Source organism: Aricia agestis, chromosome 2, assembly GCF_905147365.1.
Source record: "Aricia agestis chromosome 2, ilAriAges1.1, whole genome shotgun sequence".
NCBI classification, from domain to species: Eukaryota; Metazoa; Arthropoda; class Insecta; order Lepidoptera; family Lycaenidae; genus Aricia; species Aricia agestis.
In genome coordinates, this window is record NC_056407.1 from 6542551 (window position 1) to 6561469 (window position 18919).

At 36.6% G+C, this 18919-nt stretch overlaps 1 protein-coding gene across 1 annotated transcript in view; it reads left to right on the forward strand.

Annotated features, from left to right (window-relative positions):
* LOC121736511 overlaps positions 1-18919 on the forward strand; it is a 41425-nt gene that overhangs the window by 11705 nt on the left and 10801 nt on the right. Inside the window, exons 4-10 of the mRNA XM_042127753.1 lie at positions 532-648; positions 1010-1177; positions 8992-9195; positions 9458-9646; positions 12192-12269; positions 12674-12766; positions 13786-13947. Coding sequence (XP_041983687.1) covers positions 532-648; positions 1010-1177; positions 8992-9195; positions 9458-9646; positions 12192-12269; positions 12674-12766; positions 13786-13947 — 1011 coding nt within the window. The remainder of the gene's footprint in view (positions 1-531; positions 649-1009; positions 1178-8991; positions 9196-9457; positions 9647-12191; positions 12270-12673; positions 12767-13785; positions 13948-18919) is intronic.

Below are 18919 nucleotides of genomic sequence, written 5' to 3' on the forward strand. Positions count from 1 at the left end.
CAGACAATCAGGTGATCAGCCTGCATTGTCCTAACCAAACTTGGAAATAACATGTTTCCAACGCGGGAATCGAACCCACGACCTCCGAGTCAAGAGCCGCGCTCTATACCACTAGACCACGGAGGCGTTAAACCCTAATATACTCATATATAAAACGTAACATACTCATATAGATTCACTATAAATATAGATTCACTAGAAATCACCAGTTTTAAACTATTTTTCTAACAAATACTATAACCACAGTATGAATATCGACGCCGATATGTAACATCTGACGTCACATTTCGTTTCGACCAATGGTGGCGCGTTTAGTAAGTTTGAATTTCCCTCCATAAATTTTCATTTTTTAAATAACATTTTATGGGTTTAAATGATAACTAATTAAAAAAAATACCTTTTGATTATAATGTGAGGATGTTAAAGATTACAGAAAAATATATTTGAGATGGAATTATTTTTTTTTGCATATTCCCTATTCTTAAAGGGTAAACGCATAATAAAGTTACGTTTATTATGCGTTTATTACAGTTGTGGAATGACGCCCACGCTCGCTCAGCGGTGGTGCCGGCGCTGCGGGCGTCGCTGGACAAGCTGCAGCTTGACTACGTCGACCTTTACCTCATTCACTGGCCCACGGGACAATATGTAAGTACCTGAATATATCTGTAATTTATTCCAAAGGTTTTCTTTTCAACCCCTGACGTAAACAGGGGATTATTGAATTATTTTTTATACCTATTATGTCTGACTATTTGTGTGTGTTACTGTCCGTGGCATAAGGCATTCTATCTTTTAAAATTTGATCAAACGGGTATTTTAACTAGGTCTTTTAAACGGGTGGCCCAAATTTGATCTATGTGTTTGTTTAAAAGCTGATTTTATTAATATGTATTATGATCAAGAATGTTATAATCTAAATTCTAAGTCATAATTATTAATCATCATTAGCTTGCTTACTGCTGGTTTTTTTTTTAATTCCTTAATTTATATCTACTTATTATTTTAGGAAAATGGTACGTACGACTTGACCGACTATTTGGAAACTTGGCGCGGCATGATGGAAGCGAAGGAGCTGGGACTGACCAAGTCTATTGGGCTGTCCAACTTCAACCAGGACATGATATCGAGAATACTGAACAACGGCTTGGAAAAACCTGCCGTCCTGGAAGTTGAGGTAAAGTTCTTCTATGCTATATTGTTAATATCCATACTAAAATTATAAATGCGAAGGTGTGCCTGTCTGTTTGTCTGTCTGTCTGTAACCTCTTCACGCCCAAACCACTGAATAGATTTTGCTGAAATGTATACTTTGAGTCCCGGTAAATTACAAAGTATCCTATGTCCTTTTTATCCAGAAAATTGTACAGTTCCCGCGCGATAGACTAATCTTAGCGCAACGGAGTTGAGGCTGTCATCTAGTATAAAATACAGTCTAGGCCTATCAAGCAAAGACTTCTATTTAAACTGAGGTAGACGGGCCATACGCACCAAATGTTCCGCCGCGCCGTTCCAATAGAGCTAATTCACACCGTTGCAGTCAGTGTTCACTGGCGCGCTGTACGCGACGGTCGTATGCGAGTGTGTACGATTACCAAGGAAATTTTTAAAACAAACTTAGTTTTATTTTCAAATACTAAATGTAATCAAAGGGCAAAATGCTAACTTGTGTTATAAGATTTTGTAAAAAATATACAAATAAATCTTCAGGGATTACCTTTCACAGGTAACTATCATATTTGTTCACTGACTACAGCAAAGCAAAAAGTAAGAGTTATGTGTCTCACAGGCTATGTATGTATGTGTGTATGTATGTATGTATGTATGTATGTATGTATGTATGTATGTATGTATGTATATATGTATATATGTATATATATATATATATATATATATATATATATATATATATATATATATATATATATATATATATATATATATATATATATATATATATATGTATGTATGTATGTATGTATGTATGTATGTATGTATGTATATATGTATGTATGTATGTATATATGTATATGTTACCTTTAATTTGCGTAAGCCAGTTAGAGTACAGATTAACGCGGTATTCTGCAGATTATCTGGGTGAGTCAGTTAAAGTGCAAAAAAATTGATTATATTATTACATTACTAGATAATCTGCAGAATATCTAGGTAATCTGCAGACTACCGACCATGCATAGGTACGGTAAATTGCATAAAACAGGTTCTTGTTTGAATAAATCATATTATTTAGTTGTAGGGATAGGGATTATTGAATATAATTTTTAGGACTTTAACAAAGGAATAATAATTACTTATTAAAATTTAAGTAACTAAAATAGTTTTGCACTGATAAAATATAACAGATCAAATCAACTAGAAAAAACCAATAATAAACAATTAAAAATAGTATAATGTTAGCCATACACGCAACGGTCTACCGGAGAGGTCTACCTGTGCAGGTATGCCTGCGCAAGAAAATCGGAATGTGTGTGGGAATAGACCTGTGCAGTTGCTTGGAACTTCGCATTCGACCGGCGCAAAATCGAAAATCAATTCTTTCGAGTGACACCTGCGCAAGCATACCTGAAGGTGACCTCTCCGGTAGACCGTAGCGTGTGTGGTAGCCATAAGGTTAACAATATGCTTGTCAATTTTTTTAGGACATAAACGAAGGAAGAGTTTAGCCTAGAATGTGAAAGAGTGACGTTCATGTGTTTTGTATTAATTTCCTAAGATTGTTCTGGGTTTTTAATGTATTTTATTGGTAGAATATTAACCATTAGATATTATTATCATGCACAAGTGTAGGCCAGTGATACAACTTCCAGAAACGTGCCTCTTGTGTTCCCTCCTATAAACTCCATCGAAAGTTTTAGTAAAGCGTCTACCATTTTACTGAATCGACCGACTTGAGTCCTTGACTGTGTTGACTTTGACTTTGACTAGACTTTGGACTTTACCAAATAGAAAATCGATGCTAAAAATTGTTACAAGAACATAGTTTTCTCGCTACTTAGGTATTTGACACTGGCCATGGTTATAAAGCTGAAGCGCCATAATAAGAAAAAAATAAACAAAGTATAAAATATTCAATATTGACTTCAATGTTGTTGTTGTTAATGTTACTCCACTGATAAAATATAACAGACCGAATCGTCGAACATAGGAACAGAGGGGTGCAGTCCCAGCGGAGGAGCGTAACAAAAGTGTTTAGTTCACTGTCTTCCGCAATTCAACGATCTACCATTCGTTACTATGCAAACTAACTAGGTAAAGTACAAAAATTAGCGTTTTTGATTTAAATTTCACACTTTACGAGATGGTATCAGGAAATCTGCAGATTACCTAGCTAATTTGAACATTAACGTATTCCGCATTCTAACGCTTCACCCTGACCTCACCCGCGCATGCTCTTCGTAGGTACTATTAAATACCAGTTAATAATTGTAAGTTGTAGTTTAAGTTTAATTAATATTATTACAATATTATTATAAAAATAAAACCGGCCAAGTGCGAGTCGGACTCGCGCACCGAGGGTTCCGTACAAAGATCTAAGTATTTGATATGAATTTCAACTTGATAGCTCTACGCGTTCATGAGGAAAAAAGTAATAAGTTTATATTTATTAAAAAATATATATTTTGTAATGTAACTAAAAATTTAAGGTTTTCGGAATTTTTCCTTTATGTGTGCTATAAAACGTTGCTTCATGCCAAATTTCAAGATTCTAGGTCGACTGGAAGTACCCTTTAGGTTTTGATTCCCTTGCGAGTACTTGCGAGTTTCAAAATATGCAGCTTAAATTGCTGTTTCTTTTGATTGCGTTGACATAGAAGTTTGATTTTGTTACAGCTTAAAGGTATTATAGACCTGAGTATTTGGTATGAATTTCAATTTAATACCTCTACGCGTTTATGAGGAAATGGGTAGTAAGTTTAAAATTATTAAAAAAAAATATATTATGTGATGTAACTAAAAATTTATGGTTTTCGTAATTTTTCCTTTATCTATGCTATAAGACGTTGCTTCGTACCAAATTTCAAGATTCTGAGTTCACGGGAAGCACCCTGTAGGTTTTGATTCCCTTGCAAGTGTCGAAAATTTGCGGCATAAACGGCTGTATCTTTTGATTGCGTTGGCTTAGAAGTTTGATTTTTTCACAGCTTCAAGGGACAGTAGACTTGAGTAATTGATATAAATTTCAGCTTCATACCTCCACGCGTTCCTGAGAAAAAGGGTCTTGACAGACGGACGGACGGACAGACAGACAACAAAGTGATCCTATAAGGGTTCCGTTTTTTCCTTTTGAGGTACGGAACCCTAAAAAACAATAAACTTAATAACAAAAAGAAAATGTTAATTTGTAATAGACTTTTTTCAGTCAGTACTTGCGGGCGTTTGACGGCTATTCTCCGGTTTGGCATTATTTGCCTAATTACCGTTACCATTTTGTTTCTTCGCTAATTTGACTTAAACTCATTAAAATATGAAAGTAATGAAAGATACGAATACAATAATAAATTTGGCGTGATACAGTTAATTATAGATTTTTAGATAATAAGACTTAAAAATTTTATGGGTATGGTAATTAGACAAATGTAAAATGTTATGTAACGGTAATTAGAAAGCATTATAATTCTATTTAAAACATCATAGAAAAACACTGATTAATAAGACGTTTCACATGTATAATTGTCACAAAAGGGGTAGAATTAACGATGTCCTATACAACCATAACCTGCCAATAGTAAAAAATAGACACTTTCAAATAAAATCTGAAAAATGAGAAAATAACAACAAACATTGTTTTAATCGGTAGATATTTATTAAGATCCAGGTACGATGAACCTAAAAATAATTATATTCTAAATTTATTTGGACAGAAAAGCAACTCAAATGTAGTTCACAGCTTTTACAGCTCGAAATTTACTTATTTTTTTTCTCGTAATTTTACAAGTTTATCTCTATTTATGAACACTAATTTCTCGATTTTTTTTCCATTTTTTTCTTTTCTTTTTGTCTTTTGTAATAAGCTCTAAAGTTTAACTCACTTCTTTTTTGAGTTTTCTTCCGCCGTTTTGTTGGAATTTCGCTCATAAGCAGTATTTTCTTCTATTAAGTATACCTTTCTTTCACTTTTTTCTTTGATCTCTGATATAAAACTGGATTATTTCAAATTTTTACTCGACGTTTCCAAGGAACAAGCCTTCTTTTCTCCAATTTCTTCTTCGGTCATCCAAAAAAAAATGTATATAATTTTATGAATACTCAGCATATAGATATCTAAATATTATATATATCACAAAGGGACTAACTGACATAGTCATGTATCAACGCACAGCCCAAACCACTGGACGGATCGGGCTAAAATTTGGCATGCAGGTAGATGTTATGACGTAGGCATCTGCTAAGAAAGTTTTTTTTATCAATTCTACCATCAAAGGGCTATGAAACATTGTAAAATTTAATAATAATAATAATAATAACAACCATTTATTTCGGATCACAGGAAATCCATAGTGTTAGTAGAAAGTACAATTAAAATTTAAATTATGTTAGTACATTACATTGCAATTCTTATAGTATGAAATTATTTATAATGAATGGTAAGGCATTGAAACTATGAATGAAACTTAATCTCTATCTAACATGCACCTCTATCCAATGCCTTATCAAATCATCAAAACTGTCAGTTAATACCCTTAGAATGCTGTTATGACTATTTCTGACACGCTGCATCAATGACGCCACTCGTTTCCTTATTATGGCGTTACAGCCATCAGTGCGCATTTCGGCAAACATACCTGAGGCACTACAGTACCTCGGTAGTCCTAACAGCATTCTAAAGATATTATTGTACTGAACACGAAGAGCATTTATCGCACGCTGGGTGTAGCTCGCCCATAGATTGCATATGTAAAAGGACTGACAGTAAGCTTTAAATAAAGTCACTTTCACCTCTGTAGATCATCTTGTAAATCTACGAGCTAACATGTTCTCACGTACGGCCAACGCCCTTCGCTCTCTCTCAATGTCTACTTCGTCAGTAAGCGTGTCAGTTACCCAATGACCCAGGTATTTGAATTTATTGACTCTAGCAAGTGGAACTTCATTTAGAAACACGGGTGGTATTGTACTAACTTTGTGTTCACGGGGTTGAAAAATAAGAATTTCACTTTTCTTAGAGTTATACCTGAGCCCTTGGGCCTCGGCATACGCTTGACACTTGCCTAGCAGTTTTCTGAGGCCACTGATCGAGGGACTGAGCAACACCATGTCATCAGCATAACTAATGTTGTTCAGCATTACTCCGTCAATGGAACAACCGACATTAGTGCTGCTCAGCTCCTCGATCAGCTTATTTACGTAAAGGTTGAACAGACGAGGAGATGTTAATCCACCTTGTCGAACTCCACACCTTAATTTATACTCGCTAGAGAGAGCCCCAGACCACTTTACAACATAATGTTACGGTACATGGTATACGGACACGTGGTGCCATCTAGCGACAAACCAGCGAAACTTACCGAGGGAGCACAGGCAACATAAATCCCCTACTCAATACTAGATGGCATGAGGTGCGCAAGTACATACTCGAACCTTCTAGAAAGGTCCAATGTGTGTTTACGTGTTTTAATTTAGACCTTATGACTGAGTCCATAAAGTCTAAATTAAATTTGCCAAAAAATTCAACTTACTGCACTTATCGTAAGGACGGCAGTTTTATTGTGGTACATGCTCGAGCCTCCTAGAAAGTTCCCACGGTTGTTTACTTGTTTACGTGAATCGGGAACTTTCTGGAATTCGTCTCGCCATATAAAAAGCCGCAGGCAGGCCCGGCGAGTCAGTTCAATCTGAGCGATCTTCGAGGCGACAACAAGTTATCAATAGTAAGTGAACCAGTGAAACCTGCGACTTGGCTACGACCTAGGACAGTGATAGTGCTTAGTGATTGGAGCTAGTGATTAGTTTTTGGACTTAGTGCTAAGTATTGTGACCTAGTGTTTAGTGCAGTGTTAATAAAGTCTTCAAGAGAGTAACCAGGGCTTTCTCTCCAAATCCTCGAACCCTAGCACGTAACAATAATTTTAAACCGATCGGGCTAACAATTTCCATGCATAAAACTACTATGACGAAGGCATCCCCTAAGAAAGGGTTTTGATAAATTCTACCTCTAAGGGGATAAAATAGGGGATGAAAGATTGTATATAATAATACTTTTTAACGCGGGCAAAAGCTAGTATTATTAAAGACATTCATGATAATAATAATCTGTGAAAACCGCGAGAAAACTTCAATTGATAAAAAAGTACGTATCAACAAGTTAGATTTTCTTGAAAAATTTTAAAAACCGTGTTTTTGAAAAAAACTATGTGTTTGCAAAAACTTGCTTAGGGCAAAGTACGTAGGCCAAATTACTCTCTAGATTGACATGATCAACATACAATCTTATTTAAAAATCAAGTAGCAAAATAAGATTACGGTAATTAGAAAAGTTCGTTACCAAAGCTACGGTAAGTAGATACTCTCTTGCTTCATCGGCGGCACACTAACATTAACGACGTGGGACTGCTGATGGGCCGTGGAACACGCTAAGGAGAAGTGACCCGTGCACTTGTAATGGGCCAAATCCTGTTATTTTTGGGTGGGCAACCGAAAACAGCATGCGTTACGGTGATTAGAACTTTTGATAGGACAAGCGAGTATTTCATGATAACTATTTATAGGCTGGGCCTATTGAGTCGATATTTTCCAATGCGATAACCAATGTTTATGAGCATTTAAAACGATGAATAGATCATGGTTAATATGTATGTTATAAAAATTACAAGCAAGTTTCGAGATCAAGTTGGCGTGGGGACACGTCACGGTAATGAGAAAAACATGATTTTTGAACACGACTTAAATTAATTTCGTCTGAATTACTTACATTAGAAGCCTGTGTTCAAGTTTGTAGCTAGTTACGGATGCTATCTACCGTTTAAAAATATTGCATACCTAAATAAGATAATAGTACAGAGTATACAAGCCCGGGACACTTAAATTTTGCTCTCCTGAGAATGGCCGTTGATCTTTCGGGAAGGCTTGCGTTCGGAATGCCATAGGCCTGCATCCTTGTCACTCTTGTTACCAGCTTCACCAGCTCTAGGATTGTTTCACCCTCCCTCAGGGCTTCGTTGCATTTGTTTTTCTTTGTTGTGGGGTTGTTTCTGTAGTGGCCCTTTTTTATAATTTCGAGCCACATTGACACAGGTGTAGCCGACTAGGTGAACTAGGTGAACGTGGATCTAAAATATAAAAAAGACGGGTAAGCTGGCTTAGAATTAATGAACAGATATCATAACGTCTAATATCATGTTATTATTTAATCTCAACTGCTGCCTAGCAAGACTTAAGCATAATCACTTGAGAAAAGTAAAAGGTGCTACGATCGAAAACGGTTTACACTTTACAGCCTTTCTTTTATTGCCCAGCTGTACCTTATATATATATATATATATATATATATATATATATATATATATATATATATATATATATATATATATATATATATATATATATATATATATATATATATATATATTTTTTTTTTTTTTTTAATAATAAAAATTAACTATGTCATTTATAAAGATTTATGTTGATAAAAGTAAAAATAAGAATTGCTTAGGTACTTTATAGTATTAACAAAATAGGTTGTACATGGTTGTACGAAGCTTTTTGTTACTTTTATTCAGAGTTATCAGCATTTTTCAAAATTTTTTAATTATTCGAATAATATTCGAAGTTTTGTAAAATATTCGAATTATTCGAATAGTAAATTTGTCGAATAATAACATTCCCCTGTATTTTTTAAATAAAAAGCTAAGGCGAATGAATGCCAACGTTGGGGTTTTCCCCATTTGTCTTTGACGAGCTGGATCATTTTAGTATGGACTGTAAAATGTACTCACAACTTTTTCACCCATTACTATCTACATGTACTCCTTTCAGTTGAACCTAAACCTGCAGCAGCCGGCGCTGCTGTCATACTGTCGGTCTCACAACATCACGGTGATGGGCTACACGCCGTTCGGCGCGCTGTTCCGGCACAAGGCGCGGGCGGACGCGCCGCCGCCGCGAGTTGACGACCCACAGCTTGTGGCCGTCGCTCAGAAATACCACAAGACCGTGCCACAACTCGTGTTGAGATACCTGGTATGAGTGTGCAGAGAACTTGATATTTTATATTTGGTCGTGCTATAGCATACAGATCACTACTAACATTGAAATAACGTACCCCGACCAAATGATGTAGATCTACTTCAAAATAAAAACTGCCCATGTCCTTTTCATCTTTGCCAAATAGTCTAAAAAGTTTTGCGTGGCATATACGTGTTAATACTAGATACACGTAAAGTTTTGATATTTATAGTCATATATAAAACTGTTTTTTTTTTTATTCTAATTGTATTTCCAGGTGGAACTAGGCGTAGTGCCAATACCAAAATCGGTCACCAAAAGACGTATAGAGGAGAACATCGATATATTTGATTTCCACCTGCAGGACGAAGACAAGGAACTGTTGAGGAGCTATGACAGAGGGTACAGGAACATACCACAGCTCGAGTGGCGCGACCACCCATACTATCCGTTCGAAAGGACAGCTGTATAGTAACTACATGCCGTTATGGTATCAGAGAATCAAGGTGGGCCTATAAAATTCGGTCGAGCTATGACGAAACTCAAACCGACCCGACAGATTACGACCCATTGTTTGATATAATCCAACTAAATAACCTTTTTCCGCCAACTACTTTTTTAATTTCTCTGACGATATTGAAAACAAAATTGTAATACAGTAAAAACTATTTTCGAAACTAAGTACATACATATCTATATATTATATGATAAAACAAAGCCGCTTTTTTCCCTTATGTCCCTTTGTTCCCTTTAATCTTTAAAACTACGCAACGGATTTTGATGATTCTTTCAGTGTTAGATAGCCCATTTATCGAGTAAGGCTATTGGCTATATTTTATCACGCTAAGACTAATAGGAGCGAAGAAATAGAGGAAAATGTGGAAAAACGGGGAAAATTATTTGAAAGGGCTAACTTGAACGCGCTAATTTCAGGAACTGTCCGATTTGTAAAATTCTTTCAGTGTTAGATAGCCCATTTATTGAGGAAGACTATAGAAAAAATATAGCCTATAGGCTATATTTTTCGACCTTTTCCTAACTCGATAAATGAGCTATCTAACACTGAAATAAGTTTTTAAATCGGACCTGTAGTTCCTAAAATTAGCGCGTTCAAGCAAACATACAATATTAAGAGGAGTCGCCGTTTTTCTATACAAACGTTGTCCCCTGTTTCCTCCCTGGATAGTGCCGGTACAGTTATGATTTTTTTCCTGAATATCTATGGCCACTATTAGCATGTCCTATGTTTTCTTTTTTTCATAATTTTATTATTAAAAAAGATAAGAACGTCCAAAAACCCAACAAAATGGCCAGATTTTCCTCTGTGTTCAAACACCCAGAAAACAAAACTGGCTAGAATATACAAAAAAAAAGACATAGGAACACAGCTCAAGCCTTTGCTTTAATTCTTAATGAAAAAAGTACTTAAATCGGAGAAGGAATTAGCGGACAACGAATCGAAGATTTTCTGTTCTTTTATCAGCTGCAGATAATTTAAAAAAAATGCTTACATTTAAAAATATTGTCGCTGCAACTTACTTCTCAGAAGTAATGTCAAATGTGTGCCTTACGCTCTGGAGTTAATGTTGAATTTGTTAATTCAATTTTTGTGTCATTGGTGACCCTGTCGTGGTAATGATGATGATGACGATGAATGTAATTTGCATAGTAGCATATGCTTTCAGTTCTTAAAACAGCGCCTAAACCCCCAAACTTGTATCTATAAGGAATCCGGAGTTCTCTTAGTATCTTCGGAACCATAGTATACCTCGATGCAAAATCTTGCGTTTTGGTAGCATATGCTTAGGATGCTTCTTCTAAAACCAAAATCACCATATGTTTCCATATAAATTTCGAGGAGTTCCCTCGATTACTCATGGTTCCCATCATCAGGTCACCACTTTTGTGAAAATGGGACCAAATTGGAGTGAAACCTCATACAACAAAACGAAAATTTCGAAAATCGGTTCACAAACGGCGGAGTAAGCGTTGAACATACACAAATAAAAATAAAAATAAAAAATGTCCACAGCCGAACATATAACCTCCTCCTTTTTGGAAGTCGGTTAAAAAGATAATAAACACCATAAATGGTTAGTATAGTTAGGTTAAGCAAGTACTATAATTTTATTTCATAATATTTGTGGTTATGGATAATGATGGAGGATCGGCTGACGGGCGGCGCCGCGCCCCTCTTGCCTTTCCACGGCGCACCAGGGCGCCGCGGCGCACTGTTTGGGAACCCATGCTCTAGGCTGAACTCATACAGAAATATCTAGAGATCGTTGCCGAGTCAAATGCAACAGTGGAATATACAGTTTTTTTTTAATGAAATAAGGGGGCAAACGAGCAAACGGGTCACCTGATGGAAAGCAACTTCCGTCGCCCATGGACACTCGCAGCATCAGAAGAGCTGCAGGTGCGTTGCCGGCCTTTTAAGAGGGAATAGGATAATAAGGGAGGGTAGGGATGGGAAGGGAAGGGAAAAAGGGAGGATAGGGAAGGGAATTGGGCCTCCGGTAAACTCACTCACTTGGCGAAACACAGCGCAAGCGCTGTTTCACGCCGGTGAGAACGTGGTATTTCTTCGGTCGAGCTGGCCCATTCGTGCCGAAGCATGGCTCTCCCACGTTAAAAGTTTATTGTAATATACCTAATATATTAATTACTACACGCTTATTCAATTAAATAGGATGGACCATTTTCTTTTCAGTTTAATCTCGCTCACAGTAAGTATAGGGTGGCAAGGTTGACAAAATGGCCCAAAAGCTGGCCCCGGCCCAAGAGGCTGTGAGGTCAGTAATTTTTTATACATTGTTTTATTATTAACGTGACGATTTTTACTGTAAGGGCACCGTCAATTTGCCACGGGTCTCGGATATGTTATAGTTACGCCACTGCTCGCTGTTCTTTCAATTAAAACAATAATCACGTATCGGACTCTATAATACCTATTGAATTATTGATAGCAGCACTGGCGTGAAGCGATAGCAGTATATTGGCTCAGTTAGCTGGTCGTAGGTCAAGACACTGCAATGTTTTACTTGCGAATATCTTTGCTCCTGTCTTTAAATCTCATAGTTCCTCATGTAAGTGGATTTTAGTATCTTTTAACCCAGTTTCGTTCTGATATTCTTTATTATTTCTTAGTTTTCACATTAGATATTAGTTATTACTGTAGATATTAGTTATCCAGATAACTATTTCTGTGAACTCTTCCAGTGCAATATTCTTGATAGACTATAATTGACTAATATACGCAGCATTAATGTTATGTAAGTATCACATATGAATCTGTTAAATTTTTGCCAACTTTAATTGGCGGTCTTCCACGGAGTCAATTAATATCACTAAATAAGTTTTTAAATTAATAAGTTTTAGATATTATAGGAATATTCTGTTCGTGTGTTAATGATTGTAAACTCGTTTAAAGAAGTGATCGAATTTGATGAAATGTTTCGTGTGTGTACAAGTTAGTTCGTAACAATTTCAGGAGGCTGCTGTGGTGGTGCCGAGAGTGAAGTTAAACGATGGCAGAAAGATGCCCGCGATCGCCCTGGGCACCTGGCTCGGTAACAACGCACAGGTGCATGTCTATCTGTATAGCTATATGGCCTATGACACAGATAATAATGTAATTCCGATTAACAACATTAAAAATACGTGTGGCACTCTTTTTCAACTTATACAATTGTAATTCGCATACGTCTAGTCGCACGCACACAAACACCGTGCCAAAGTCACTGCATTAGAACTAAATTTCCAATTAATTAGGAGTATTACGACGCTTATTTTTTAATTCAAATCTAATCTTTAATGGGTGACACTGATGTTTCGGCTAATTTTGTTTTTTTTTTAATGAAATTAGTGGGCAAACGAGCAAACGGGTCACCTGATGGAAAGCAACTTCCGTCGCCCATGAACACTCGCAGCATCAGAAGAGCTGCAGGTGCATTGGCGGCCTTTTAAGAGGGAATAGGGTAATAGGGGAGGGTAGGCATGGGAAGGGAAGGGAATAGGGGAGGGTAGGGATGGGAAGGGAAGGGAAAATGGGAGGGTAGGGAAGGGAATATGGTAGGGGATTGGGCCTCCGGTAAACTCACTCACTCGGCGAAACACAGCGCAAGCGCTGTTTCACGCCGGTTTTCTGTGAGAACGTGGTATTTCTCCGGTCGAGCCGGCCCATTTGTGCCGAAGCATGGCTCTTCCACGTATAGTTCGTATACATATGTTTTCTTGTTTTGTTACACCACTTTATATATCACAACATCCCACGGGAACGTGTCATGTGATAAAAGGTTTTCTGCCTGTCTCCAATTTTCAGCTAAATCGATTGAGCCGTTCGCTTGAGTTATAAACAGTTTAATAAACACGGACATATTTAATAAATATACCTAGAAGAAAAAGACATACCTACCAACAGATATAATATATCTGTTGGTAGGTATGTCTTTTTATTATTAGGTACTCTGTATCCGTTGTACTTAAAAATAATAAGTTAAACCATAGTCCATACCTTAATCTGTGGTTAAAGGGACCTAAGTACTTAAAGACAATGAAAAACGAAAGATATACTTAAAGATAAATAAATATTTCGTTTTTCAGGGGCCTATTCCGCCAGGCAAGGACGAGGTGGAGAAAGCCGTGACTTGGGCACTGGAGGCGGGGTACCGGCACATAGACACCGCCTGGAGGTACAAGGTGGAGGACCAGGTCGGCAGGGGATTGAAAGGGGTCCCTAGAGAGGAACTGTTTATTACAACGAAGGTATGTATGAAGCATACCGTGCCCCGCCAAGACGAGCCAAGCGAAGCGCAAGGTCACCTACCTTTTTCTCGAAGTGTTTCGTCGTTTATTCGAATCCTCATAGAGTTGGTTTCCGACGTACTAGAATATACTTAATAATCGATCACTGCGTGCACTGTGTACTTTGTACTCTCTCCTTTACTCTCCTAGCGCTCCTCCATATTTGTCGTCCCACCTTGAATTCTTCAGTAATACCCATAGTACGGAACTACGATCATCCAAAAACTTGCGCCTCCACTGTCCTTCTCATAATTCCAGCATTGTCCACTCTTCCTTTCTTGTACAGTCCATCCTCCTTTGGAACGCCCTCCCTCAAGAAATCAGGATGTCCCCTAACAAAAATATCTTTAAACATAGAGTTCGTCAATTATATTTACAAAATCAGTTGAATGATAATAAGTAATTAGATTTAGTTTCCACAGGAATTCATATTTAACAATTTTTTCCATATTTTCTTTTGGTAATTTAGTATTTTATTATGAACATATATTTTATGTAGGTATATTTTTTAATTATTTATTTTAAATAATTATGTATGGTTTTATCATAATATTATAGTGTGTACTAGTATGTAATAGGTAAGTACGGTATAAGTAGGTTTATTATAATAAAATGTATTAAAATAAAAGTTATCAGACATTAATGTTTATAACACTATTTATCACGTCATATTTTAACTAAGTAATATTGTTTTAGAATGCGCCTATTCAACATTCTCATCATCACCCTAAGGTTGGCTGGTAGAGAATGCCACTAGGCATTAAGCCCGCCTATGTAAATATTTGCATGAAGTGTTTAAATAAATAAATAAATATACTTAATAAACATACAAAGTCTCAATTGAATAGCTCTAATACTTTAGATTTTATTGATATCTAAAATACACCGATTTCGTCACTGACACACTAATGATCATCAAAATGTTTGGCTTTTGGCTACTTCCTGAAGTGCTATGTAATGTCAGTTTAGTATAAAACCAACAAAAAAATCATAAACTTTATAACTTTCGCCCCCCATCCCCTAAAATGGGGGGGGAGGGGATTTTATGAATTGGGACATGAAAGTTTACACGGGACTGTAGATAGTAACTAAAAAACCTATTAATAAGTACTTACAAGAACCAACTTACAAAAAGAACTGAAATCCCACCAAAAACATTTAATGTAAAATGTTGCCAACAGTCTGGGTTTGCGCCCGTCACGTTCGGACGCGCTCCGTGTTACGATCTCTGTGACGTCAATTTTCATTTCATATTTGCGAGTTTTTTTTTGTTTCCGAGTTTAAATATTCTAAAGTATGATTATTTCGTTTATAATTATTAATAATTATCAAATCAAAAGTGAACTTGTGTGAATAGTTTTGTTTCCTTAACAAACTTTCGTATTATTATTTTTTTCGATCTACCCGCATTGTGTTGTAATTATGAGTGAACCTGAGGAAGAAGGTACGATGGAGCCTGCACTCAATGAGATGGCTGCGGAGGCTGTTAACATAATAGTGCTGGAATCTGGAGAATATGAAGGAGAGGTAGACTTAGAGTGGGATGATGCAGGTATGTCAGTAGGTCATAATAATCTCGACGATGTTGGAAGTGAAGCGATGTTGCAGCCAGGCAACAAAAGGCGACTAGCAGGTAGTTCTCCAGAGCCGCTAGCTGATGATGGCTTTACACTGGTCACGAGATATAAGCGCAGGAACCTGCAGAGAACCCCTCCATCTGCATCACCTAATCCGCCAGCTAATTTACGTAATAATTTTGAAGTTTCTATAACCGCCAAGACCGATTTTCTACCGAAGCAGTTAGCGTTTGCAAAACTATTGGCTAAATACAATATTCAGGGCATAGAAACTATCAAATATAAAAGTCCTTTCAAACTTTTAATTAAATTTAAATCCGAACTAGACGCAAACAATTTTCTGAATAATAAGATTACACAAGATTATGAGTGGGTTTGTAGAAATACTAATGAGTTGCATTACTGTTATGGCGTGGTCCGGGATATTGACATTGATATAGAAGATAAGGAATTGAAAGAGATTTTCGAATGTGACACGAAGATTTTATCCATTAAGAGGTTGTTACGGAAAGATTCGGATGGTAAATGGATAAAGTCTGAAACCGTTCGAATAGGGTTCGAAGGTTCAAATCTTCCAGAATTTATAAAAGCTTATGGGTGTCGAATGGCCGTAGATTCTTACATGTATCCTGTGACTCAATGCTCTAAATGTTGGCGATACGGTCACGTCAATCAGATTTGTCCATCTAAGACCCCAATTTGTCCTAAGTGTAGCGGGAAACATGAAAACTGCGAAACGAAAAGTTATAGATGTGTTAACTGCAAAGGGAATCACTTATCTTTTATGAAATCTGCTTGTCCTGTATTTAAGAAAGAAAGAAATATTCGGATGTATATGGGAAATCATATGTGCTCTTATAAGTTTGCATTAAATAAGATGAAGGAAGAGACACTGAATAAGACTTCGACCAGATTGGAACCCGAGATGCTTTTTGTTAAACCTATTATTTCCCACGCCAGGACCGACGGGGCTTCGGCTCCCACTTACAGAGATGTTACTGTTGGCGACTATGCAGCCGTTGACACTTTACATGATAGTGATGATGACATTTTGGAATTAGATGAGTGTGTTTCTTCGTTGCCTAATCAAGAGTCGTCTACCACAACTGAGTTCAAGAAAAAGAACAAAAATAAATCAAGGAAAAAAAGTCTAGACGTCAGACGCGATAACGAGGATGTTTTTCATACATTTCAGATAACTAGTGCTGAAATCCATACTGAAAATAAGCAAGTTGAAAAGTCTAGCTCTAGTACTAATCGTAAGGAAAGGAAACGTTTGCTAGAAAGGATTTTAGATAAAATAAGAGAAGTTTTTGTAGCAGAAGGAAGTTTAAAAGATAAGTTTAAAATGTTGATTGAATTTTTCTGGTCCGAAGTAGTAGATGTTTTACAAGAATATTTGAATTTTGAGACGGTGCTTAAGTTTATGGGAAGAAACAATAATGGCCAGTAATATCAATTCTTTACACAGCGGTATCAACATTTTTCAATGGAATGCTAACAGTTTAAAACGTAAGGCCAGTGACTTTGAACTTTTGATGTCACAAGACAAAATACATTTGGCTTTTGTGAGTGAAACGTGGCTTTCATCTAGTGTAAGCCTGAAATTTTCTGGTTATAATATAGTGAGAGCAGACAGAGACGATTCATATGGTGGTTTGTGCGCCATAATACATAAATCAATAAAATATTCTGAACGAGTTTCTAATATTTCTAACTCTGATATCCAGATAATCAATATTGAAGTTTTTAACGTACCTACATTAAAGCACGTGATTGCTGTGTATTGTCCGCCTTCAATTTCTACAAGTCAACAGGATTGGGATGCGATTTTCAATACATTTAAAACAGGTTGTCTTATAATCGGAGATTTTAATGCGCATCACACTCTATGGTCTTGCAAGTCCGATAGAAGAGGTGAAGCTGTTTATAAAGCTATGTTTGAAAATGATTTTATATGTCTTAATGACGGTGCGCCTACTAGAGTGAAGTGGGTTAACGGTAGCCTTCAAAAAACCTCGCCTGATATATCATTTTCTTCCACAGACATTGCTGTCAATATGAGTTGGCAGGTTACAAATGAATCCTTAGGCAGTGATCATCTAGTGTTAAAGTTGAGTTGCGGTTTTTATAAAACGAACAGATACATTAAAAAAAGAAATTATAAAGCAGCTAACTGGGTAGAATATACTAAAGAAGCAACGACAATGTTTATTCATGAAGAGGTGAATGATGTCCAAACGAGCTATGATAGTTTTACAAATCAAATTAAATATTTGGCTGATAAGCACATCCCTTGGATTAAAATTTGTCAAGACCCCACATCTAACTTCAAACCCAAAAATTATTGGAATAAGGATCTTTCAAAGGCAGTTGCTGAACGGCGTCTTGCATTGGCGCAGTTACGGCGTAATCCTACACCTTCTAATTTGGTTCTATGGAAAAACAAAGTATCCCAAGCCAAATTACTTATAAGAAAAGAAAAATCTAAGTCGTGGAGAGAATTTTGTTCCAGTATCAACCACGAAACATCAGCATCCGTTATGTGGAGAAAGATGCGATGGATCAAAGGCAACACTGGACGCAGAGATACTGTAGATCCTGTTAATGCTGAAAAGCTATTGCATTCCTTGACCCCTGATTATGTTGCCGAGCAGGAGCCAACTTTGCCAGAAAGACAACCTTCCATTATAGAATCACCCATTACTCTTGCGGAGCTTCGTAATTGTTTAAAAAAGAAAGATACATCTCCAGGAATGGATAATATATCATATACTATGATCTATTATCTTCCAAATAATGCTAAGTGTATGCTTTTAAAAATTTTCAATTTAATTTTAATGTCAAGTAATGTACCTGATCAGTGGAGAGACATACAAATAGTCCCTATTCTTAAACCGGGAAGGGATCCCACTCTTGCCTCCTCATTACGTCCTATCTCATTAATGTCTTGTCCGTGTAAGATATTCCATTTGATTCTATTAAGAAGATTGGAGTGGTTTATTGAAAGCCAGGGCCTCCTTCCCGGCACGTCGACTGGTTTTAGACGTGGACAATCTTGTGTTGATAACCTAGCTTTACTTACATCTCATATACAATTAGGTTTTGCCAGAAGAGAGCCAACAATCGCTTGCTTCATAGACATTGAGAATGCCTACAACAATGTAAATATAACTGCATTAATTCATATCTTGCAGGAAATTGGAATCGGTAATTTTATTTGTAAATATTTATTTAATTTTTTGTCTAATCGTCGTTGTACAATTGTTTTAGATGATCTTAGTAAAGTAGTAGCATTATTAATTAGATGTACAAACCAGGGACTAGCTCAAGGGGACCCCCTTTCTCCTAGTTTA